This window comes from Dromiciops gliroides, chromosome 6 (genome assembly GCF_019393635.1).
Source record: "Dromiciops gliroides isolate mDroGli1 chromosome 6, mDroGli1.pri, whole genome shotgun sequence".
NCBI classification, from domain to species: Eukaryota; Metazoa; Chordata; class Mammalia; order Microbiotheria; family Microbiotheriidae; genus Dromiciops; species Dromiciops gliroides.
This window is the reverse complement of record NC_057866.1, coordinates 154,749,189-154,764,379: the sequence shown is the minus strand read 5'-3', so window position 1 is coordinate 154,764,379 and position 15,191 is coordinate 154,749,189. Positions and strand designations below refer to the sequence as shown.

The 15,191-nt window shown below is 40.2% G+C and overlaps 1 protein-coding gene across 3 annotated transcripts in view; it reads left to right on the top strand.

The window, feature by feature from the left end:
• Positions 1-15,191, top strand: part of RNF150 (ring finger protein 150) — a 384,461-nt gene that overhangs the window by 310,980 nt on the left and 58,290 nt on the right. For 2 of the 3 annotated variants that reach the window (XM_043970455.1, XM_043970454.1), the window contains 2 exons: positions 298-394; positions 8,846-9,056. In XM_043970455.1, coding sequence (XP_043826390.1) covers positions 298-394; positions 8,846-9,056 — 308 coding nt within the window. Of the gene's footprint in view, positions 1-297; positions 395-8,845; positions 9,057-13,483; positions 13,864-15,191 lie in introns of those variants that run through there. The other variant, XM_043970456.1, reaches the window with a different exon arrangement.

Genomic DNA, 15,191 nt, shown 5'->3' with positions numbered 1-15,191 from the left:
AGGGTGAAGTGACTTGCCCAGGGTCACAGAGCTAGTAAATAAATCTGAACTCAGCAAGTTGAGTCAGCCTGACTCCAGACCCAGCACTATGTGCACTGTGGTACCACCCAGCTGCCCAAAAAGAACACTAGACTAGGAATAAGGAAAATTGGGGTTCCAGTCTGGCAGTGAATCTTCCATTGTGACATTGGACAATTCACTTCGCCTTGTTGAGTCTCAAGGTCTTCATCATAAAATAGGGGAAGTGGGAAGGGCTGAATGATGTCCAATGCTAAAATTCTATGACTCTCCTTGCAGGCATCTTTTCCACAAATCCTGTGTGGACCCGTGGCTGCTAGACCATCGAACCTGCCCCATGTGCAAGATGAACATCCTTAAGGCCCTGGGCATTCCGGTAAGTACCATATCCCCATGCCAAGCCTCTCCTCTTCTTTTCTACCTGCTCACAAAAACCAAGGGGAAAGAATTGTAAGTTGTTTGCCTGAGAATGTTCTTCCTTGTCTGAACTCTCCATTGTAGCCATCCCCAGGATAGAGACGTGAAGGGGAAACAGCATTTGAGTCAACCCCTCATGAGTTCCTGTGTCTGAGGGGCTATCTTTTTTCTCATTCTGTTCTAACTATGAGCCCTTTCATCACTAGGGGTTTTCCCACCCCCTGTTTCATTTTGGATCATCATTCCTCACTGTCAAGATGCTATAAAGTCAATTATTAGCATTCTCTTTTCTCTTATCAACAAAGAGCCAGACAGACAGGTATGGTGGGAAGAATATCAAGCCTGAAGTCTAGAATACCCGGGTTCAAATCTCACCTCTGACACTTACTTTCTGTGTGACCCCAAGCAAGTCACTTAACCTCTAGGAGTATCAGGCAATGCCTCTGCTAAGTACTGCTCTGGCTGGACTTTGCACGAATGGTGAGGATTCCCCAAACGGAGGAAAGCACGGATGCTTGCCTGCTTATGTAATGCATCTGTTGTATTTCTATCACCTGCTCAACACCAAGGGGAATCACAGTGGCTGCTTTTTTTAATGATCCTTCACTCTCTGGGCCCAGTCCAAATACTAGCCGCCAGGCCACTTCAGAAGTTGTGCACACACACCCTCCTTCTAACAACATGAGGGAGCGCCACAACGGGAGAGAATGGCTCAGAGACTCTGTTTAGTTGGTAAATAAAGAACTATGTGGTGATTCTTCAGTGTGCAGGATATTGGAGGCAGGGCCTAGTTTCCATTCTGCCATGAGACTAAGTCCCCCTCAGTTCCAAACAGCCATAAAACGTTCAGTGTCTCCCCCAGTGAGGAGACTCCAGCCAGCTGGCTTCAAGCTGAGGAAAAAAAGGCTCTTCCAGGACCGTGTCAAGTTTAGCCCACAAACAATGACAGCTAGTGAGCCACCAGCTGTTCTGTGGCCGGTCTTCCTGCACAGATGAGGGCAGGCAGCAGGCCAAGCTCCCAGATCCCAGGGTTGTGCAAGAAAGAGGAGAGTTAAACAAAAGACGGTGTTTGAAAAAAGCCAGACCGTAATGAAGAGGGGAGCCCCAGATGCCAGTCTTTTCCTCCCTGCCCTTCCCCCTTTTGCCCCAGCCTTACCTTCATCACCCTTGGCTCCTAGTGATAATGGTGAAATGAGATGGGAATAAAGCATCCCATGATGTGAAGGAGATAGGAACTCTGATAAGACTCATTGTGCTAACCCTTTGGCTCTCTTGGAACCTTCAGGATAGTAGAGCAGGGGAGGGGGCATCTTGAAGGGTAGTGATAGATTATAATGACATGCATTTAGCCCAGCTTTTCTTGCCATGTCCCAGCTGCCTTCATGCCAGCTGTGTGTTAATCTTGATGGCCTCTGCACAAAACACAAATCAGCTTGTGTGAATACAGGGCTGGACAGGCATTGGAGAAGCAGACCACTAAATCATCAGTCTGTAGTTGTAAGAACAAGGTCTGCATGAGGAAAATCCATTATGCATAGAAAACATAGCTCAAAACCAAGGCTATCACCCCTGTGTGTGTGCCTTAGAAAAACAACCTTAGAACTCAATGTGTCAAGAATTTCCTCTGCTTACACTTGGGCCATACCTAGTTTCTATAAAAATATTTATGTATGTTTACATGAGATGTAGAGGCAGCTAGGTAGTTTGGTGAGTAGAGTGCTAGGCCTGAAATCAGGAAGATGTGTGTTCACATCTGGCCTCAGACACTTACTAGCTGTGTGACCCTGAGCAAGTCACTTAATAGCAAGGAAATAGCAAACCACTTGGGTATCTTTGCCGAGAAAATCCCATGAATGGTGTGGTCCGCTGGGTCCCAAAGAATTGGACACAACTGAACACAACATGAGATATAGGAGAGATAGTATGTCATGAATAGACAGTTGATCTTGCAGTCAAGAAGACCTGGGTTCAATTCCTGCCTCTGATATATACTGTTTTCATGAACCTGTATAAGTCTTCTAACATCTCCAAGACCCCAGGCAACTTTCTAAGACTGAGTCATAGACGAGTTGTTGGTCTGCATCTGAGGACGGAGTGTCCACATTAGTCATTCCTTACAGTCATGGAATTACAAGTCCTAAAGGTTCTAATGTATGTGTTGGTGTTTCTGTAGATAGAAAAATGGGAAAGATTGAAGAGAGCTGGGCTGGGGAGGGGGGGATAAGCCGCTTTTTACATGGAAGAATAGATTTAGAGCCACATGGGCCTCTAGAGACCTGTTAGTCCAACCCTCTCATTGTACGGATGAGACCCAGAGAGGTTAAGTGACTTGCCCAGAGTTACATTGTTAGAAGTTGTCAGAGGTGAGACATGAACCCAGATCTTCCTGACTCGGAATCCATCACTCTATCCACATCACCAAGGTGCCTTTCAAGAGAGGTGAGGGAGGTGCAGGAGCAAGGGAATGGTAGGAAAGAGAGAGGGGGTAAGAAGCAGAAGGGAAAGAGAAAGAGACAGAGGCAGAGACGGGGGAGGGAGAGACAGAGACAATGGGAAAGGGAGAGGAAAAGAGAGAAACAGAGATGTTTGAGCTCTGGAACCTTGACTGGAGGTCAGGTTGAGAAGCAGTAGCTAGAAGGTACAAAGAGACAAATTTATATCAGTCATATATGTGTGTATACATGTATGTATGTGTGATTATATATATGTATATGTGTGTGTATATATATATATAAAATGAAAATTTTATTAATGAGTAAAGTTGTTCAAAAGTGGAATGGGTGGCCTTGGGAAGTAGTAGGTTCCCCTTTAAACAATGGATTTCACTAATCAGGAATATTATGGGCGGGGCAATGAGGGTTAAATGACTCGTCCAGGGTCACACAGCTAGTAAGTGTCAAGTGTCTGAGGTCAGATTTGAACTGGGGCCCTCCCGAATCCAGGGCCCATGCTTTATCCACTGCACTACCTAGCTGCCCCAATCAGGGATGTCATGGAGGGGATTCTTGTTCAGGTATGGCTCAGACCATCTGGACTCTGAGTTCCCTTCCGAATCAAAGATCCATTGGATGTGATCCCTTGGAATGGCTTCTCATGCCAGTAATTTATATTTTGAAAACTTCCTGCATTATCTCCATCTGTAATTTGAGAACAAAGTGCCTAACAAATTTTCAAGTACCATAGAAATGGGAGTTATTTTCATTGCTACCATCATCATTCATAACCAAAATAGCTCTAGAACTCACCCATCAGAATGTGATCAGAAACACCAAAGTTCCTAATATTTAGCTTTTTGGACTTACTAGCATTTTTCTCTACCCATCTTGTGGGTTTCTGGGGGCCTCCCTGAAGTGTATGTGAAAATAACATGAGTTTTGTATGTTATTTAAAATACTTTCATTTGAGGTTATTTCTGAAACTTGCAAGTATGATGGCTGAAGGAGGCAAAGCTCAGAGATTCCAGCCATGGTCCAGTGGATTTGCCAAATTTGAACTAAATTTTATTCAGAATTGCCTGAATAATGGCCATTATTCTAGAATAATGACACTGGGATTATACTAGAATAAGTGATGTCACTCACCTTTTATAGCACAATGGTTAACCAATACACTCTATCAATATACACAACTAAAAACAGAACATCCTCTGGAAGGTAGAGCATCTCTAATTTCTGGTACTCACAAACCACCCTGGGTAACTGCTATGCTTTCCCAAAGCATCCATTTTGAGAGGTACTGAAAGATGATTCAGGTTACTTCTGAATTTTCTCCAGTATTTGGAAGTATGGAATCACAGATGTAAGCTCAATGTGTCCAAAAGAGAATTCATTACCTTCCCCACCCACCAAAAAACTCACTCTATTCCCTTACTTTCTCGGACATGTGACACCTACTAGTTAAGTGACTTGCCCAAGGTCACACAACTAGTAGGTGTCACATGTCTGAGGTTGGATTTGAACTCGGGTCCTTCTGAATCCAAGGCTGGTGCTTTATCCACTGTGCCACCTAGCTGCCCCCAGAAGGAGATTCTTAAAAGGTGATCTAATCCTGCCAGGAGGAAGAACCTCACCTAAACTATCTCAAGCAGATAAGGCTTTGCCAGAATCACAGAATCTTTAGAGGTCAAAGAGACCTCAGAGACCATCGAGTCCCACCTCTTCCTGTCCAGAAACCCCCTTCTCCCAGACTCTCTTTTGTTCTTCAGCATCCACTCCCTCTCTGGGTAGCTTCTAGGCCTCCCTGTCAGAAAATTCTTCCTTGTGTCTGAACAAAATTCTATCCGTTCCTACTTACAGAAATTCTGCCTTTCATATCTCTCAGATACCTTCTATTGCTTTTCTTCAGGCCGAGGCATCCAAAGATATGAAGTTCGGTAACTATCTTTGAGAACTAAAAAACTAAACAAAACATGTTATTCCTGCCCAGAATAGCCTAGTGAGGATCCAGTGTGGCTACCGCTACTACACTGGTCCTCCCAACAATATCATAGAAATTCTCTTTGCCATAAAAACAAACACTAACAAGAAAATAACAATCATAGACTTAGGGCTGGAAGGGACTGAAAAATCACCTCATCGACCCCTTCATTTTACAGATCTTATAGCTCTAGGGCTGGAAGAGGCCTCAGAGGTCATCTAGGCCTTTTATTTTTATTTTATTTATTTATTTTTTTTTTTTGGTGAGGCAATTGGGGTTAAGTGACTTGCCCAGTGTCACACAGCTAGTAAGTGTCTGAGGCCGGATCTGAACTCAGGTACTCCTGAATCCAGGGCCAGTGCTTATCCACTGCGCCATCTAGCTGCCCCTCAGAGGTCATCTAGGCCTTTTATATCCCCACCTTTTATAGCAAAGGTAACTGAGGCCCAGAGAAGGTAGGAGATTTGTTCAAGATCATACAGTATAATTAATGATTCCAATCCAAACCCATGTACCACCCGTGCACTCCTATCAGATTGGCTAATATGACGGAAAAGGAAAATGGCAGATGTTAGAGAGGGGTATAGGAAAATTGAAACACTGCAGTTGTGAATTGATTCAGCCATATTTTAGAGCAATTTGAACTATGCAGAGGGCTATAAAACTGTGCAATACCCTTTGACCAAGCAATACCACTGCTAGGTCTTTATCTCAAAGAGATTAAAAAAAAAAAGGAAAAGGACCTATACGTACAAAAAAAATATTTATAAGCAGCTCTTTTAGTGGTGGCAAAGAGTTAGAAATTAAGGAGATGCTCATCAATTGAGGAATGGCTGAACAAATTGTGGTATATGATTGTGATGGAATATTATTGTGCTAAAAGAAATGACTAGCAGAATGCTCTCAGGAAAATTTGGAAAGACTTACATGAACTGATGCAAAGTGGAATGAGCAGAACCATAATAATATTGTGCACAGTAACAGCAATATTTTACAATCATCAACTGTGAATGACTTAGCTCTTCTCAGCAATACAGTAATATGAAACAATTCCAAAAGACTTATGATTTTAAAAAATGCTATCCATCTTCAGAGAATGAACTGATGAAGTATGAATGTAGATTGAGCTTACTTTTTTTTTTAACTTTATTTTTCCTGGGGTTTTTTTTGTCTGTTTTCTTTCACAACATGATTAATATGGAAATATGTTTTATACAAATGCATGTATGTAACCCATATCAAATTGCTTGCCTTCTCAATGAGGGAGGAGAGGAAGGGAGAGAATTTGGAATACAGCATTTTTTAAAGAATGTTAAAAATTGGTTTTTATATTTAATTTGAAAAAAATAAAATATTAAAACAATCCAAACCCTTGGACTACAAGTCCAATCCTCATTTCACCCTAATACCCTGCTTCTCAGTCAAGCATTTTGAGATATCAAGTTACGTTTTATTAGTTGTTTTTTTTCATTATGTTGAAATAGCTACACCTGATGAGACAAATGCAGGCACTTCTCTAGAAAAGCAAAGCATCTGCTTTATGTGAACTTTTCTTTAAATTTGTGTTTTTCCTATAAATGTAGTTTACACTGAACACTTATTAGAACATTGCTATGTATCCCATCTGTGCACGGCAACAACAGACTTCCGCTTTAAAAAAAAATTAATCTTAACCCTCATCAACAAGAAAAAAGGCAAATGAACGTAAAAAACAAAGTGGCAAAGATGGGAGATAGTCTCCCCCCCTTTTCCCCTCCCCCGCCCCAAGCCTCTAGCCTTTGACAAGGCAGAATCAAAATAATTAATGAATAACAAACAAGCAATTTTTCTTTTGTTTTGCTTTTCCTTCTAGCTCTTCTAAAGACCTTTGCTCTTGTGTTTCTTCCTACTTTAAAAAAAAAAAGTCCTTTGTTTTAATTTGTTATTGTAATCAGTGTATAATACCATTCTGGTTCTGCTGCTTTCACTCTGAAACACCACTTATTGCTCTTTCCACACTTCCTTGTATGTGTCAGATTTATTGATTTTTTAACCTAATATTCTATTACATTTAATAGATCACAATTTATTCAGCCATCTTCCAGCATAGAGATTGTTTCCAGTTATTTTTAACCATTATACATAGAGAAACTATGAATATTTTTGTGTAAATAGGTCCCATTTTCCCTTTTTATAATGTGGGTATAGAATCCTAGCTCCGGGTCCAGTGATATGATCAGCTTTTCAACTCTTTTCATATTGCAGATTGCTTTCCAAATCTTTTGTATGAGTCTGCAGTCCCGCCGATATTATATTAAAGTGGCTTTTCCTTCAATACTTCACCACTGCTGGACTGTATCATTTTTTAAATATTTCATTAGGTTTGCATTTTAATGAAGTTTGAAATTTTAAAAGTCATTTTTGCCTTCAATTCTGGTTTCTCTTCCTGATCACTGCCCACCATGGGCAGTCTCCAACCTCCTTTTCCTCACATGACTTAGAGATCAACTAGAAGAATCACCATTTATCAGTAGCAGTCAAATCTCCTCAATCTTCTATTTCCCCCTTAGTGTTTTTCTCATTCCTTTTGCCACACATAGAGTATACAAGCTGCTAAAATGAAATTGAAAAAGCCTTAGTAATTTAAGGGAAAGGGTGACCTTGTAAGCCAGTCATGAAGGGAGACTCCTTCCTTGGACGGCATCAGCAAACCCAAACACTATCGACAGAATCCCTGAGATTTTGAATCGGGACATGAGTATGTAAAGTTATCTAGGCCAGAAGGCATAATGGAAAAACTACATCAGAGTAATCTCTCTCCCCACTGTGAGTATGAACTGAATAAAAATAAGCACATTTCCATTCCTCATGTTTAATACTCTTTAAGATAAGATTTGGACGAGGAGATGGGAAAGGGAAGAGGAAGAGGATAGGGATATGACTCCTGTGCTCAGATACTTAATGTGCTGTCACACAGAAGAGCAATGACATTTTTGACTCAACTCCATGTATAAGAACTAAGACAGATGAGTGAAAGTAACAGGGTGGAAGATTTCACTTAATTTAAGGAAGAATCTTATATAAATTAGAGCTGTCCATCAATGAAATGAACTGCCTCAAGAAATAGTGAGCTACTCATCATTGGAGGTATTCAAGCAGAAACTAGAAAACCTTCTTTCAGGGCTGCTATAGAAATTCTTACACTGGGTAGAAGGTTGGATGAAATGACCTCCAAGAGTCTTTCCAAGGCATAAGATTCTGTGAATTTCAATCTGGGTATTTCAGTGATGAATCATTGCATGAACAACAAGGAGAGGTTTTGTTCTAGGTTCTTCTGGAATGTAAGCTTTTCGTTAAAACATCAAAAACTTCAATTAATGTCTCTTTTAAATCAGCAATTCACAGGTATGAGTCAAACATATTTCTGCCTGCCTTTCCCCCCCTTCCCTTCCACATTTCTTGTGAAGGATAAAAACAATTCTCAAGTCTTTAGGGATAATGATCAGACTGTCAAATGTTACCTCATCTGTGAACATTGTAAAGAAAATGCCATTCCTATAAATAAACCATGTGTATGTTCTATAGGAATTTTAATCTGTAACCATTGCCAGACTTGCCACACCCACAACATGACCCTCCACGCAGATGAAGGATTTTGAAGCTTTGAAGAAACTTTTCATGTTTATTTTATAAAAATCAAATAGACATCATTTAGTAAACTATATGTTGCTACAAAAAAAAACCATGAAGAAATTGCTTTTTTTTATTATTTGAAGAAGACAAATCATATATTAATATGATTTATTTATTAAAATTATTATTATTTATTATTTATTATTATTATTTATTTATTAAAATGCTTATTGTTAAGCATATTTGTACTCTAGGGATTTGGGATCAGAGTTGTTGTATAATTATAGTCTTAGACACCAAAGTAGATTCTATCATCTTCCTATATTAACTTTGGTTTTATAGCAAATAAACTTCAAAGTGTTTTTCTTTCTTTTTTAACCAGCCCAATGCAGACTGCATAGATGACATCCCGCCGGACTATGAAGGCTCCATAGGAGGGCCACCAACCAATCAGATTACAGGTGCAAGTGACACAACTGTAAATGAAAGTTCTGTTACTTTGGATCCTGCTGTCCGGACTGTGGGAGAATTACAAGTAGTCCAGGATGCAGACGCCACTCCCCAGGAAGGGGAGGTTAACATTACAGCCAACAGTAAGTCTCTTCTCGGTCTACAAGGTCACACACAATATTCACAAAGTCTTCTGAGCCCTCATTTCCCACTATGGAGGTGTCACCTCTTGGGTGGGGACCACTAAAGAAATATAGCATGAATTAGTGATGATGACCCTAAAAATGTAAAAGCATATGGCCCTTCTGAAGACAAGGCCCAACTCTAGAGAACCTGAAGTTCCAATTTCTATCATTGTCTTGAGTCACCAAGAAAACTCAAACATTTGAGAAAGGGTTTCACAGGTAAAATTGCAATGACAGTTACTTGGATTATGGAGCTAGAAGGGACCACAGAAGCCATCTATTACAACCACTGATTTTACAGATGAGGAAACTGAGGGTCAAAGAAGTTAAGAGACTTGAGTCACAAAAGGACTAGGTTCCATAAGCACTGTCTAAATTCAGGTCCTTTGACTTCAAAGCAAACATTCTCCCATATCACAATGCCTCCTTTAGCCAAGGGGACAAACAGGCCTTCATCAGATCTTAGATAAGCTCACAGGAAAAGGTCACTTAGCTTTATGCCCAAGGCTCAGTCTTGAGTAAGAATTTAATACAGAAAACATGACCTAATGTCCTTAGTTAATTGTACTCTTCAGCTTACATTTCAATTTAAAATGACATCATCACATGACATGTAAAAATGTATAAATATATATTTATGTTACTTGTATTATATGTATATAGTAAACACTCCATAATATGTTCACATGTACATACATGTGTACACATATGTGTAGTACTTAGATTATATGTCTATTCTCAGTACTTCAGAATATGTGTAGAGGTATGTGTATATGTTTATGCATGCATACATGCATGGATGGATGCATATACAGGTCAGTTGCAATTTGAGTAAATAATCAGTCCCATGAAGGAGTCACATGTATTTGAATTCATACTGTTCAAAATTATAATCACATAAAATATAAAAATTAGTTTCAGCCCAATGGATCCATGAAGTGAAAATCTAAATGATGCAGTGGAATTCACTAGGATCAGGATTTAGCTGGAGATCGGGTGTGCACACATGCTCACTTTGAGGGCAATTTTCTTTCGTGTGTGTCATTTTGCCATAAATTGGAAAAGAAAAACCTAAATGGCATCAGGTCATGATGTGGATAAAGATGGGCAGAGAGAGCAGATTAAGGCCAGATCTATTGACAGCAGACATTTGAAGACAGTATTATAAGGATGTGGCTGGGGGCAAAGCCAAGATGGTGGAGGAAAAACATTAAACGCACAGAGCTCCTGATACAGTTACCCCAAAAGCAGCAATAAAAGAACCCCTTGAGCAGAAAAACCCACAAAAAGACAGGCTGAGGTTATTTTCCAGCCAAAGACAGATTAAAGGGGGCTGTGCTGGGCTGTGAACTAAGTCCAACCCTGCAATCATGCTGACACAGACTCCAGGCACGCTGAGCCAGAGGAACTTATCCTTGAGCCTGCGAATCAGCTGCAGCACCTGCATCTTCTGGAACTGAGCTTACAGTTGGATGAGAGGGCTGAATGGCTGGCCAGATGGGAAAATGCAGGGGTGTCTGTGGGACCTAGGGAGGAATTCAGCTGTCCCACCCCAGCAGGGAACCAGGAAGAAATGCTGAGTGGAAGGGGAGGGGTGCAGGCTCATCGAAGCTAAGAACCACAGAACACAAAAGTTCTGCTGGCTGGCTAATCAGCAAGTTGGCTTGAGGTTATGTTTGGACCAGAGAACAGGCCAGGTGAGAGAAAAACCTGCACTCTCTCAAACCCAAACACCTGGGACCCTCTGAAGTTTGGGACAGTGTAGCTTGGAAGTAGGGCCTCATTGTAAAAGGGAGTTAAAAGTCAAGTAAAAGACAGCAAGATGAGCAAGCAAAGATTGAGAATTATCAAAAGTTTCTTTAGCTACAAGGAAGATTGAAGTGCACCCTCAGAAGAAGATAACAACCTCAGGGCCCCTACATCCAAAGCTTCCAAGGATGTGGCTGTTGTCTTCTTAATATAGGTGTCTCTTTTTCTTACAGACTCTCTCCTTTGACCATTTTTTTTTGTCTATTCTGTTCTGATTTATTGAAAGATCAGAGGAACTTCTAAATAGAATATTCCCAATTGACTATGAATGGATCATAAGCTCCTAGAAGGCAGAAATTATACCATAGATATTTTTGCATTCTCTAAAGTACCTAGCATAGTCCCTTGCACATGGGAGCCACTTAATAAATGCTTGATTATCAATGAATATTTCAACCTTAGCAATATTATCAACCTTATTCCAACAATCATTCTACCCTGTTTAATATATATAATATATATTTAAAATATGTGGATATAGATATAGATATATTATATATGTATATATACACAGATATATATATACACATACACAGATATGCATATGTGTGTATGTATGTGTGTGTGTGTATATATATATATATGTGTGTGAATAGATAGATAATGTGAGAATTAGAATACTGCCCCTGCTAGAGAGATACTGTGGGGAAGCCCCACCATGATGAGAAGCCTAGTGAGGACAAGTCAGGTGGTCTTCAGCGTCCAGAACTTGTCTCTGTAGAGCAGCCTGTTAGTTTTGTCAATTGGGGCTGCCAGCCAATTAGCTTGGGTGTGTGTGTGTGTGTGTGTGTGTGTGTGTGTGTACAGCCCTGTTTCCTGTGGGAGAGGGGGCTTTTGGGAGAAAGCTAGGGAGTAGAGGTTTCACTTTGGCACATGTGAGAGAGGGAGAGGGATGCTGTGCAGCTGGTTTTCTTTGAAACTACTGATTCCGGGTGGTGGTGAGTTTGTGGGTTATATATTTTTTTTCCTTCCCCTATTCCCTTTTTCATTGTCCCTAGTTTTATTAACCTCACTTGTGTTTCAAATTTGTTCCAATTAATAAACCCTGTTTTGATTATTGAAAAGAAGCTGTTAATCTCCTTTCTTACCCCAATATTATGGCGAGCCGCCCAATTAACTCTCCCCATACTAAATTTTACCCTTACAATAGATAGATAGATAGATAGATAGATAGATAGATAGATAGATAGATAGATAGATAGATAGATAGATGATAGATCAATGGAGGTGCTTGGCCAAACAAATACTCTGTCACAAAACACATAGCTGTTGGTGGCATTTCCTAGTGTAGACTAAGTCCCTTTCTTCCCTGATGGGGTTACTCAGCTTACTTCTCTATTGAATTAGGAAGAATAGCAGAGGGGAAAATGTGTGTGTGTGTGTGTGTGTGTGTGTGTGTGTGAGAGAGAGAGAGAGAGAGAGAGAGAGAGAGAGAGAGAGAGAGAGAGAGAGAGAGAGAGGGGCAGAGACAGAGAGAGAGAGAGCACATGTAATAGCCTTCCCAGTTCATATTCAGTTTAACAGTTTTTCCTCAGTCTCTGAGAGGAAGAGAAGTTCTATGTACCACACTCAGGACCATAACTATCATGAGGCAAACAGTGCTTTGTCCCAGGATGCTGACATATAGGGGAAGGCTTCCTGCCTGAAATGACTACTATTATTTAACCTCAAGATAGGTGCCACCACCTCTGGCTACTAATGCTAAGGTCTTATACTCTGGTGCTGCTCTCCCCAGTCCCACCCTTTCCCCCAACCCTCTGGGGCAAAACATTCAGACTCTCTAAAGAGCAGGATGCCTCCTCCAGAAGTGACTGTACTTCCAGAAGGTCTGTCTTCTGCACTACTGACCATGTCCCATCAACTTCATTTGTGTCAGGAACTGCTTCAGCTGCAGCTCTTAGCTGTACTCCTAACTCCTTCCTCTCTTAGTCATCTGCGTGGCCATGCAGTCTGTCACATTTATATGAAAGTCACCCAAGTACTTAAGGGTAGGATGCTTCTGAAACAGAATACCTTTGGAACCTAACTAAAAAGGTCTTACTTTAAACTGCTGCCTTTCAGCCCCCGAAACAGTAAAAGGAGAAAAGAAAGGGAAACTTCTTGCAAGCTTGACATTTGGGTAAAAGGCTTTTTCTCTTTCATATGTACCTTTTATGTTCCTGACATTACATCTTTTATAATTTCCAAGCTCATGCCATTTTCCCAGATCACACAGTTCTCCTCCTGCTTTTATGTGCAATGGCTTATTTGTGTGACCGTCCAAATGGCATTTATTGATTTTTATCTGTAGACCTGATCCTACCAAAAATCTACTGTCTTCTAGCCCCTGAGGGCTAAAGAGAGTAATAATAGTATCTTATATTTTCATAATGTTTGGGAGTTTGCAGAGCAGTTTCAGTCAACAAGCATTTATTAAGTGCCTGATGTATGCCAAACACTATCCCTTGCATTGGGAATTTTTTTTTAAGCACTGAAAATTCAAAGAAAAGCAAAAAAACCTTTTGCTAGGGATACTATCAAAAGTGGAGAATGTATGGCTATTGTCTTCTTAACATAATGATTTCCATTTTCTACAGAATCTCTCCTTTGAACATTCATTTTGGTCTGGTCTGGCCTGCTTTATTGGGGGATCAAAGAAACTTCCAAACAGAATGTTCCCAAGTGTCTGGTTCTGACCATTCAACTACTTCCCAAACCAACTAATTGTAGTATCACCTGCCCCTGTACATATCTTCTTAAAAATAAGTTGGTTGGGAGCAGGTAGGTGCCACAGTGGATAAAGCACCAGCCCTGGATTCAAGAGGACCTGAGTTCAAATATAGCCTCAGACACTTGACACTTTAATAGCTGTGTGACCCCAGGCAAGTCACTTAATCTTCATTGACATGCAAAAACAACAACAACAAAAATAAGTTGGTTGGCAAGTTCTCTGCCATTAAATGATTTACCGATAGTCAACAGTGAACCTTGGCTTTAGAATTCAGATCGTTCCCCTAATACACCTTTAAAGCAAAATGCCTTCCCTAGCTTTCCTTAACCAACCTTGGCTTATTTTGAGTTTTATTCTTCCTAATGCCATTCTTACTATACCAGTCACAGGTTTGTATTCACCCCTAGTTCCCTGTTCTCGCTTGTATCTTCTATACATGTCTTCTTTTTTTTTCATAAAAGTATTTTATTATTTTCAAGTTATGTGTAGAGATAGTTTTCAACATTTGTTTTTATAAGATTTCTAGTTTCAAATTTTTCTCCCTCCCTCCCCTCCCTCCACCATCCCCAAGACAACAAGCAATCTGATATAACAAGACAACAAGCAATCTGATATAGGTTATATATGTACAATCACACCTAACCCATTTCTGCATTAGTCATGCTGTGAAAGAAGAATCAGAGAAAAAAGGAAAAACCTCAAAAAACAAAAACAAAAAAATTAGAAATAGTAAGGTTCAATCTGCATCTAGATTCCACAGTTCTTTTTTTTTCTGGATTTGGAGAGCATTTTCCATCATGAGTCCCCTGGAACTATCCTGGACCACTGTATTGCTGAGAAGAACCAAGTCTATCACAGTTGATCAATACACAATGCTGTTGGTACTGTGTACGATGTTCTCCTTGTTCTGCTCATCTCACTCAGCATCATGTACATGTCTTCTTAAAAATAAGTTGGTTGCTAGCCATGTGACCCTGGGCAAGTCACAACCTTCATTGCCCACAAAAAATAAATAAATAAATAAATAAGTTGGTTGGTAAGTGATTGCCCATGGTCAATAGTGAATCAGGACCAAAGTTGACATTAGAATTCAGATTTCATAACTCCAAATCCATGGTTATTTCCACTCTATCTTAGCAAAGTAATAAGGACATCATTATGGTGAATTTCTTTTCTTTTTTGTCCATTGAACTGTTTCCTTAGAGAGAAAGTTAAAAGCAGTTGATCCCTGGAGCCATGAATAAGTTTCTCAAGAGAGCTAAATTCTTAGGTGTTATCAGGACCTATATGTGAAGCTTCTTTTCAAAGAATCTTGGGAATTGGATCAGTCCTCTTAAAAATACGTTGGCCGCTGAATCAAATTTATCTCCCTCAATCTAGCCTCATGGTCAGAAAATAACCATTGAAACTCAACCCAAGCTGAGCCTGAGAAGAGGGTCATTTTGTACCCTGGCCATAACAATTATCAACAGCATCACAGAACAGCCCTCTAGGGATACTTATTGCAGAAAATTCTACAAAATCTTTAATTCGGGGCGGCTAGGTGGTGCAGTGGATAAAACACTGGCCCTGGA